The sequence below is a fragment of the Microtus ochrogaster genome, unplaced genomic scaffold (assembly GCF_000317375.1).
Source record: "Microtus ochrogaster isolate Prairie Vole_2 unplaced genomic scaffold, MicOch1.0 UNK6, whole genome shotgun sequence".
In the NCBI taxonomy this organism is placed as follows: domain Eukaryota; kingdom Metazoa; phylum Chordata; class Mammalia; order Rodentia; family Cricetidae; genus Microtus; species Microtus ochrogaster.
Window position 1 is genome coordinate 6,555,742 of NW_004949104.1, and position 11,422 is coordinate 6,567,163.

Sequence of the window (11,422 nt, forward strand, 5' to 3'; positions counted from 1 at the left end):
CTTTCTTTCTGTTTTTTTTTGAGACAGGGTTTCTCTGTAGCTTTGGTGCCTGTCCTGGAACTAGCTTTTGTAGACCAGGCTGGCCTCGAACTCCCAGAGATCCACCTGCCTCTGCCTCCCAAGTGCTGGGATTAAAGGCATGCGCCACCACCGCCCGGCTCATATTCTTATAAATAATTAGTTGTTTGATAAATCCGACTCTGTTACAGAGTAAGACTATTGAGATGGGAATTGGGACATTTTTGGTTCCATTTTTCTATCAACTAAATTTTTATTTTCAACAAATTTAATATATCTGGGACTTCTTTCTTCATATGTAAAATTGATGGTATAAAGTTTGGTTACTTTAGAAGATTTGATTCAGTCTATTTGGTAGCTGTTGTCCTTTAAGTCTAAAGGGTTACCTTTTTAGGAGATAGGTCAGTATTCTGTTAGTCATTGCATTCTGTGTCCTCATGTGCAAGAAGCTGGAAAGTTGTGCTTTTGTAACCGCTCCATCAGCATTTAACACATCACTCATTTCCCTTGGTGTTACTGTTGCTTTCTCAATTTAGGCTCAGACTAGACTTATAGTTCTGTCCTCAATTTCCAATCAGAATGTTCAAGGATAGTTTCACACTTGCATATTTTGGCATTTAATATCCCCTTTCCATACAGTTTTCCTTTCCCCAAACTACTTAGCCTTCCTTCACATTTCATTTGTGACAACTACATTGGCGTTGTTAAATACCTATCTGTATGCTGTGTTAAACTGTGTGGATGACAATCAACTCTTTGAAGGACAGTGAAAAATTTCATCATTTTATCACAGGGCTTAATTAATATTTATAGAAGTAAATTTAGATGATGGTTAATTAGAATTTCATGTACATATAATAGTAATGAACAGATGAAAAATGAGAGAATAAAGGAAATTACCATAGTTGTTTTGACTTAGAAGTAATGTTTAAATATCTGAGATTACTTTACACATCTGCATTTCATGGTCCCTCCTGTACTCTCGTTCCTATCTACTATCTATTTACTTTTAGTGGCTTACTTACATAAGAACTGTCTTCTCCCTGCTACCCATTAAAGTACTTGTTTTCATTCAGGATTTTAGTTTATGACTATTGTAGTTCTAAGCATTAGTAGTACCCTTTAGTTACACACACACACACACACACACACACACACACACAGCATACACACACTCACACACACATGCATACACTTTTATATATTTGGTTTTATCATAGACTTATCAACTTTGATTTACTGTCTTGTATAGCCATATTTACATTTATTTTCCCTGGCTACCTTCATTTGGAGATATCTTTAATTTTCTGCTGTGAAGTTGTTACTTCCTCCTACCTCTCTGTCCACTTCTTTGTCACTCCTTTTACCCCTCCACCTGTGTGTGTGTGTGTGTGTGTGTGTGTGTGTGTGTGTGTGTGTGTGTTTGTGTGTGTGTGTATGAGACAGTATCTGGCTTTGTAATTCTGAAATTCATTATGTAGGCTAGTCTGGCTTCAGACTTTTGATAGTCTTTCTACCTCTGCCTTCCAAATCTTGGTATTAAAGTAGATGCCACTATACCAAGCTTGTTCACTACTTGTTTCTTTGCTGTTTCAAAATAAGATTCACATTTTGGCTTCCAAGATGGCTCAATAGGTAAAGGTACTTGCTAGGAACCTAAGTTTAATCCTGTGTAAAAGGGGAAGGGGGGAAATAACAGAGCTGTCTTCTGATTTCCACATTTATACTGTAGTACATGTGCACACACCTCAAACAAATGCACAAATAACATAAAAATGTACATTTATAAATGTTTTAGAATTAGCACAGTATTGGAGGTAAATGGTGGAGTTACTGACTCATCAAGAATGGGTTTGAGATAACTGTTGGATTAGCTGTTAGACCAGTTCTCTGAGTACTAGGAGAATGTGGTTAGTCATGATGGACGGTGGCTTTAGCCCATTGGTTAAACAAGTTGATGTGGATTATAAAACATTTGAGATGCTGTTGGAAGTTTTTATAAGATGGTTTATACTTGAATCATAGAATTTATTCACAAACCAACCAACCAACCCTGTATTGCATATGGGTTAATTGAATGGGTAGAGGTAGTTTTTTTCTCCTTTGGATACAGCAGTTTCTCCACTCTTAAATTAATTATTGTTTTGTCCAAATGTAAGATTGAGTTGGTGTAGCATGATTAATAAGAAGTGGCATGAATAATAAAAACCCAGTGACAGATACTGGGGTTCAAGCTGAAAGATCAGAGAAACAAACCAGCCAACCTCTAGAGATCTCTTTCCTCTAAGAAATCATCAGCCTGGAAAGAGAGTGAGTTCTTGTCTTAGCCCACTTTATATTCCTCACTAGTGCTGGGATTAAAAGTGTGCATCACCACTGCCTGGCCTCTCTGGCTAGCTAGTGTAGCTTCTGAGATTAAAAGTGTGTGCCACCACTGCCTGGCCTCTCTGGCTAGCTAGTGTAGCTGCTGGGATTAAAGGTGTGTGCCACCACTGCTGGGCCTGTATGGCTAGCTAGTGTGGCTGCTGGGATTAAAGGTGTGTGCCACCACTGCTGGGCCTGTATAACTAGTGTGGCTATATTTTCACTCTGATCGTCAGGCAAGCTTTATTTATTAAAACACAAATAAAATATCGCTATAGATTGGACTGAGAAAACGAACATTAGGATAATAAGGTGATGGTTTAAGAAACATAAAAGGTAAAGGCTGTACTGTGAAGGCCGCCTTTCCTGTGTCCCTTAGAGTAAGTAGTGCTTATTGAAGGATTCTTGAGTACGTGGTATTAAAGAAGGGATGTGAGAAGATAATGTGGACAAGAATCCAGGAGGAAATTTACTTGTTCTTAGTTTGTTCAAGTTGAAAAGTGTGGTTATTTTAGTCTTAATTTTACAGTGTAGCTCAACCTCTTTTAAAAGCTTACTGCATTGGCAGATAGTCGAACAGAAATTGTTTCTATCATTGCAAAGAGTAGCTCATACACAGACTGAATGTAAGTAGCTTTTCTCAGAAAGCATATGAATAATTTTGTTCACCCAATATCTCATTAAAGGTACAAAGAAATGTAACATGTGGGCCTGCTTGTCGGGGTTTCTGTCTTCCTACCAGGTCCCACAGCCGGCAGGCCCCAAAGAAAAATCACACAGAGATCTCCATAAGTTATAAAACTGATTTGTCCTACTTATTAGCTTTTGTACCTTGTATTAACCCATTATTCTTATCTATGTTATCCACATGGCTCGGTACCTTTCTCAGTGGGGCAGCTCACATCTTGCTTCTTTGGTGGTCTGAGCAGAACTGGGAGGAATGGGCTTCCTCCTTTTAAGCATTCTCCTGTTCTCATTGTCCTGCCCCTACTTCCTGTCTGGTTGATCCACCTATACTTTTTGCCTGGCCAATCAGTGTTTATTTAAAACATAATTGACAGAATACGGACAATTCTCTCCTACCAAAGAAAGATACACACACACACACACACACACACACACACACACACACACACACACACACACACACACACACACACACACACACACGGTTATTATAGATTATTAAAGATTATCTATCTATCTATCTATCTATCTATCTATCTATCTATCTATCTATCTATCTAATCTATCTATATATATCTATCTTCTGAACTAGTGTCAGAATAGTATACAGACTGGAATGTTCAGTATTTCCTAGTATTTAATAGAAAACTGCATATTGTAAACTTTTGTTTAATATTGGGTTTAGGTAATAATTAGCTGTTTATTTTATTTTAACAGGTATCTTTCAGATGAAGGTATTGAAGCGTGTACAAGCTCTCCTGGCAAAGTTAATATAAATGACATCATCCTGATTGCTCTCAATGTAGGTTAAGTTTATTAACTTTTATTAGACCCTTTTTAAAATTAAAGTTGTTCCAGTGAAAACTATATCATAAACTATGTTATGATAAATAATAACTTTAATTGTTCACCTTTTTAAGTTATAGAGATGTATGTTGAATTTAATGACCTATTCTTAACTAGTTGTAAATATCAGAGAGAGTACAATGAGAAAGGAAAAGTTCATTAGTTGTAGAATCCATCATATTTTTTATCAGCTTTGTAATAGAAAGAACTGACGATTCTTTAAAACATTTTTCCACTTAATTTGCAATAAAACTTTAACTGTGGCCTTAATTTATTTAAAAGACTTGATTTGTTTATTTTATCTCAAGGATATGAGTGTTTTGCCTGCCCGTATAAATGTCTGTGTCTGGTGTTCTGGGGAATCAAATGAGGTTGCCAGATCCTCAGATGGTTGTTAGCTACCATATGGGTACTGGTAACTCCACTGAGCCATCTCTCCACCTTCTATCTCTCCTTCCTAGATGTTTCCTTTATGCTCTGATTGAAAAAAAAAATCTTTCTTTTTTCATCTATAGAGTAGAGAAGTAAGAATATTAAGCAATGGCATAAAATCCTGCATGTAGTTTAATGTTCAAGTACTTGAATTGCTCAGAAAAAATTAAGTGCGGTCTTAATTTATTGAGCACTATTGGTGTTTACTACTTTAACAACACAATATTTTATCTCTCTTCAGATATGTATTCCATAGAAAGACCTTCCAGATTATCTTAAGGTTTTACTTCTGAAGAGAATACCATTTTTTTTTATATGGACTGTGTAGTCTTCTCTTTAGCAGAGATGCTGTGATATTAGTAACTAGTTTCTGTTTGAGTTTTGGGTGCAGTGGTTTGCTGAGTAACATGTATTTCTGCATTTTTATAGTTAGCCGTTAATTTCCTGTTTTCTCTTTCTGCGATTGTACAAGCAGGGCAAATATTCCTGCTGCAAAGCTGCTGCTGCTTTGCCATCCCTGTGACACCGGTTCCCGCTGTTTCCTTTGCTTTGCTATATTATGAATGTCAGAGCTGTTGGAGTAATTGGTTTTCATGTCTTTGAATATTAAGGTTATATAGGATTTAGTTGTTGTAACATGCGGTGTTATTGTAGTTCAAAGCTGTCATTTGGTCTTTGGATTACGACATTAATTTTCAATAAGATCATAATGGATGTAATTTGTTAGAGGTTTTGACTAAGAAGAAATGCCTCTCTCTCTTCCTGTTTGCTTTATTGGTACACTAAGCAATACAACCATTGGCCAAATAATTTGAAAATAGTGACTGTCTGCATACATTTTACAATTAGTTAAAGATGAAGATGTTTACTTAATGTTTATTCATAAGACTGAATTTACAGATATTTTTCTAATGAGATATTTTCTATAATTCTATTTTAATAATGAAATGTTTATTTTAGACAGATTTGAGAACAATTGGCAAGAAGTTCCTTCCCAGTGACATCAACGGTGGAAAGGTAGAAAAGGTAAAGAAGGCTGCCTCTCGAGCTGTGCTGGTTGCCGCAGGACATAGAATGTGCACTGAGTTACTAGACCGAGAGCCTGGGAGGTCACAGTTATAATGCTGTTTTGCTTCATATATAGAACACTATTAAATGTAGAATTCTGGTGAATTTTAAGTTTTAAAAACTTCATTTTTAAATGAATTATATAAAAATAAATTTATATTTAAAATCAATTATAAATATGTAATATTAACTTGGCATGTAACGCTCATCCTGTTAAAGTGCCGGACAAGTCCCCTTGTCTTTGTTTATGTTTTAGATTCCTTCGTAAGTGGTCACTGAGTTTACTCAGTCTGTTTAGGAACATAAAAGTGTAAGACGATTAGGACTTCAGCAGTTCGGCAAAGATGCATGTTTGGTTGCTCTTTTTATTGTGTTTTTGCATAGAGGCATTCTTACCAATTTATTCAGCTGTCTCATTTTTTAATACGGAAATACCCTTTAAAGATAATCAGGTACAGACGATATTTCCTGCACATTTCTCTTTAGTTTTTTAAATTTTATAATGTATATTGTTATAGTAAAGAAATTAAAATTGCTGCTGGTAATGTTTTGAACTGTTAGTCTAATCTCTTAGCCGCAGAGGGAGTGGAGAGCATGTGGTTATTGTCCTGCAGGTAGTTCTGTGTAGATGTCATTGCTACACCATCCTTCTGTTTACCTGCGAACTTTGGCTTAGTGTTAGTTTTTAGTGTTGTTTTCTAACGTGTTTTATAGACTCTGCGATTTGTTTACATTTCACTTTTGACTACAAAAATAGTTGTTTTCAGATGTAGTTTCCTACTGGGTTCCCCTTGGTCCCCAAACTATCCTTATTCCTACCTGAGTTTCCAGCCTGAATATGGAACCTGGTCATTTGCACTTTTTTCCTTTTTAAGAGGATGTTGGCCTTACTGTCCCAGAAACATCCTTAGAAAACCGCTGCATTATAACTGCAGATTGGTCAGCAATGGTGGCCTGCCCTGATGAGTATAGTAATTACACAAGTGTGCATGCACAACTGTATACTAGTTTTATTAAGAAAATGAGAGCTAGCCGGGTGGTGGTGGCATATGCCTTTAGTCCCAGCACTCGGGAGGGAGATGCAGGCGGATCTCTGAGTTTGAGGCCAGCCTGGTCTATAGAGGGAGTCCCAGGACAGCCAGGGCTACACAGAGAAAGCCTGTCTCGAAAAAAACAAAAGGAAAGGAAGGAAGGAAAGAAAGAAGAAAGAAAGTGAGCTTACTATAATACTGCTTTTCCATTGTCTCTGTCCTTAAGGCTCAGAGCCCGCACTGCCTTGAGCTCACCGGTAGATGGAGGCATTCCTTGTTCCAACCGTTTTCTCAGCACAGTTTTGCTCTTTAAACTGTATGCAGTATTTTGTAAACGTTTCCTTTGAAGGCAATTGATAACAATTAACAAAAATATGCAACCTGAAATCTTTGTGATACATATTATCACTTAAAACATCCTTAAATGTGATGCTAGTTTATATATAGAATGAATAGATAAAAGACTCCCTTTAATATGTAATAGAAATTGCTAGATTATTCTTTTTCTGTTCTTCCTTATTGGCTACATTTTCCCCTTTACTAGCTGCTGCTGACAAGATTTAATGCCTCTCACTGCAGGAATGAAAATGTTTTCAAACAGCTTTAATAGAAAATTTGAAAAGCTGATACACAGATTGTACTCATTTTGTTGGCCATTAGTTAGAACTCCACACACTGTAATTGAATACAGTTATATTTAGGCTAAATATTCAAGGGGTATATATTTGATATGAATTAAAGATCAGTAGAACTCACATACTTTATTTGTACTTTTATTAGAAAGATTTACTACCTAGCATTCCATCCTGTTAATAATGCCTGATTGTTATAAAGACATGATTCTAGAATTATCTTTCATTAATTTGCATATGTTACAGTTTAAAATATGCTTTATCTTAATCTTTAAATATGCTATAGGGAAATGCTATTTTAATTATTAATCTGCCTATCTTTTACTTTGCTGTGCTAGTTATTATGGAAAGTATACTTAAATATGATGCTAATTGATATATAGGATGAATAGATAAAAATAATCCCTTTCAAATGAAATAGAAACTAGATCCTTCTTTTGTTTTGTTTTGTTCTTTTCTCAAAGCCACAGTTTCCCCTTCCTCTCCTCTTTCCAGTCTTTTCCCTGCACATCCCCTCTCCCCCAGATCCACTTCTCCTGTTTCCTTTCAGAAAAGGGCAGGCATATTAAGTTGCAGTAAGACTAAGCACATCCCCTTGTATTAAGGCTAAATGAGGCAGTGCAGTAGGAGGAAGCAGAAGAGTCAGAGACACCCCCACACCCACTGTTAGGCATGCCATAAGAACATCAAGCTATTCAACCATAATAAATATGCAGAGTGCCTAGGTCAGTCTCATGCACACTCCCTGATAGGTGGTTCAGTCACTGTAGTCCCCTGTGGGCCCTGATTCTATGGGTTTTCTTGTGGTGTCCTTGACCTCTCTGGCTCCTATCATCTTTCCTCCCCCGTTCCACAGGATTCCCCAAGCTCTGCCTAATGTTGATCTGTGCCTCTCTGTATCTGCTTACATCAGTTGCTGGATGCAGCCTCCCTGATAATGATTATGTTAGTCTCTGATCTACAAGTATAGCAGAGTAGCTAGATAACTCTTTTTCTGTAGCGTGATTAATAAAAGCTCAGAGACAGATATTGGGGTTCAACATGAAGACCAGAAAAGCAAAACAGCTAGCCACCGACTTTACTTTGATGTTAGTCTGAAAATGGTGAACCTGCCTCCAGGAAATCTCAGAATGCAACTGAGTCTGAGTGTTGTCTCCTCTCGTTTCATAATCCTCTCTAGTTCTGGGATTAAGGACATGCGCCACTACTGCCCAGTTTCTTTGGCAAGCTAGTGTGGCTGCTGGGATCAAAGGTGTGTGACATCCCTGCCTGGTCTGTAAGACTGGCCAGTGTGGCTGTTTTACTCTCTCATCTTCAGCCACTACATTTTCATTGCTTATATTTTTTCTTTCACTGGCTGCTTCTGACATGCCATGTAATTGATGGATTTTGGTAGAAAACAATATTTTCTAGTTTTCATCTTAGATTAGGAAAGGAAGAAAGGATAGTAAGAGAGGTGAGCAAAAGAAAGGAGTTTGAGAGGGAAGCAGAGAGTAACCTAGATTTCATAGTTAGCTCCCAGACATAGCAAACTGGAAAACAACTTTCCAGTATTCTGACCAACATTAAAAAGCAAGTGTATAGTATATTTCTTAAGAGGCAGGGGAATCACGTTTCATATTAGGTATGGAGGGGGATGATGTAATAGGAACCAGTAACAGATTAGGAAGATACGAGGAAAACCACTGGCCTTACTCAAACCCTATTTCTCTAGATTATTAAATTTTGTGATTTTTGGCAAATTATTTAATCTTTATTTTTGTATCGTTAAGATATTATTACCTCATGCCATTGAAGAGATAAGTGATGTTGCACATGAAGTGTTCAGTGCAGCACAGTGCACATGGTGGCTTTGACATACTATGGGCCATTCAGGATGGCGTGTTTGTCTCAGAACTCTAACAGTGCATAAGTGCTGATTGCCTCTGCTCGGTTACTGCGGGCTCCAAGAGAATTCACTGAGAAGCAAGCAAATGGACTCATTTTTGTTGTCTGGATTCAGCCCCAAACCTCCTTCAGCCAGGCTAATCATTGAGGTAGGATCAAAGGTGGCCTGAACCTGCTCTGACTGATTCTACTGAATTTCTAGCCTGCCTGTAATATTCCCATTTCAAAGAGAGAAAGTCATTTGAAGATTGGGGAACATTTCCCCAAGTATTTAGAAGCAAGGGAGGTGTGGGGACCATCATCTATGTAGGAGCATCTCCCATTTGCCTTGCGTGGTTCTTTTAAAAGCCTCCCCTTGGCGTCCTCCTGCCCCTTTGGAAGTTATTCACCAGGCAGAGGCTCATTGTAGTGCAGTGTTCTGGAGCTTTTCAGGAAGACCAGCAATTCTCTTGGAAGGTAGATGAGTGGAGTCTAAATTTCATCTCCCAAAAGGCTGAAGTCTGTGTTGTTGCTGTTATGATTAGTGAGACCAAGATAACATGATTTTCATGATTTGGCAATTTCAGATTAGGAATAAAGTGGAGAGCTAGTAGATTTGAAATCAGGTAAGAAAGGTAGGTTTGCAGTTAGATCTACACATGGAACTGGTTTACTCTGAATTTACAATCCAAGATGTCTTGGGCCTTCAGAAAGACAATGTCATCTGGATTTTTTCAACTGAAGTCTTAGTCATTGCTATTATCACTGATTAATTTGGGAGAAAATAGAATTGCAAAAATTGAAATGAACTTTATTACTAATTAATATAGCATTTCCCCCTGAGGGTCTTTCCCCTCTAGTTCCTCTCTGTGACATTATTTTGAAATTTCAGTGTACTCTGGATAGTGTTTGAGCATGACTTAGCTTTCAAGCAGAGACTTGAAACGTGGTGAAGGGGTGGACAGAGATTTTCCTGCAGGCTTCGCAGTCCAGGCCACAGGCTCTAACAATTCTTCTTTTTCCTCCCTAGGCCCTAACTTGGAGACGGTGTATGTTTCCCTCTCTCTCTGTGTGTGTGTGTGTGTGTGTGTGTGTGTGTGTGTGTGTGTGTGTGAGAGAGAGAGAGAGAGAGAGAGAGAGAGAGAGAGAGAGAGAGAGAGAGAGGTGGTGGTATATGTTGTATCTCACACAACTTCTTTTCTGAGCTTTTTTGGGGTAGACTTTGTGACCCGAAGTCTTGGGACAGCTAGTAAGCTAGCAGCACACAAATTGGAGACCATGGGAAATAATCATAATGTAAATGTAGTAAAATTATTTATTGTTTTTCTCTGTTTAATTTTAAAATTTTATTATTTTCATAGCAAGTTTAAAACAAGGTGTGAATGGTAAATGTAAGATGTGGCTCTGCTTCTTCCTCCAGATCATTGATGCATTGGTCTGGCCCATGGGGGAGGAGGGGCAGAAGTGAGGAACGGGGCTTGGTTAGCTGTGGGTATGGCGGAGATAGCCCTCTGGGAGATGACTTAAGTGAATCAGCTCAGCTTTATTCCAGAGCATGTAAAATATATAGGATTGGGGAGCCTGGGGACAAAGGCTAATTTGCATTAGGTGGCACAGTCCTATCATAAGGCCTTGTATGTGGGAACAAGATGCTATAGCAGAACTCCCAGTATAAGTCTTAATTAATTACCGTACGTGCAGCAGCGGAGGCTTCTGGAATCAAACTGTGCTAATGGTCACTCTAGAGAACCAGGCATCCAGGATTATAGAGAGCTCTCAGTTAAGGTCAGTCCTCTGGGTCCACGGACACTTTCCATAAGGGCAGGTAGAGAGCAGGAAGTCTTGCTGGGGAGTGAGGAGAGGGTATCCTAATGTTGAGCTTTGGAAAAGCTGTCAGGCCATGACAGACTGCAACCTCTGTCCAACAAGGCCTTCCAACAGCAGGACATGGCCCCGTTTCCAGCTTTGCGACCTGAACAGTTACTCGAGGACTTTTGCACATTACTGAAGAACCCTAACAGGAAATGTGTTAGGTGTGTGATACTCTCCTGTTTCACACACTAAATTTAATTTAATTTAAAGTTGTTTTCCATCTACTCTGTTAATTTAGTCACATAAGGCTGCTCACTTCAGATAGGGAACCAACAACCAACCAAAGCGGCGATTCCACCAAATGTCCAATGAGTTACTGAGAGAGGTATGGGGGGGGGGCTTGCTTGCAGGAGCAGGTGTTGACTACCCAACAGGGGTAAAGATGCTCTCTGGATGGCCTGCAGGTGGCTCAGCAGGCTGGAGAATCTTCTCCAAGCATTGGGACTCACCATTCAGAACAGAAAAGACTCATATTGGCCTCCGTAGCTTTGGGGACCAGCATCATCAATCTTAAGTTGCAGCTCTGAGGGCCTTGTAAGGTGGTTTCCTCTGAGTCTCCTGAGTCTTCCTCCAGGATAGGATGTTTCAACTTGGAGGAGATTGTTA

The 11,422-nt window shown here is 38.6% G+C and overlaps 1 protein-coding gene across 3 annotated transcripts in view; it reads left to right on the forward strand.

Moving 5' to 3' along the window:
* Tdrd3 (tudor domain containing 3) overlaps positions 1-11,422 on the forward strand; it is a 145,597-nt gene that overhangs the window by 59,956 nt on the left and 74,219 nt on the right. For 2 of the 3 annotated variants that reach the window (XM_005366058.3, XM_026788750.1), the window contains exons 2-3: positions 3,787-3,871; positions 5,308-5,373. In XM_005366058.3, coding sequence (XP_005366115.1) covers positions 3,787-3,871; positions 5,308-5,373 — 151 coding nt within the window. Of the gene's footprint in view, positions 1-3,786; positions 3,872-5,307; positions 5,374-11,422 lie in introns of those variants that run through there. The other variant, XM_026788751.1, reaches the window with a different exon arrangement.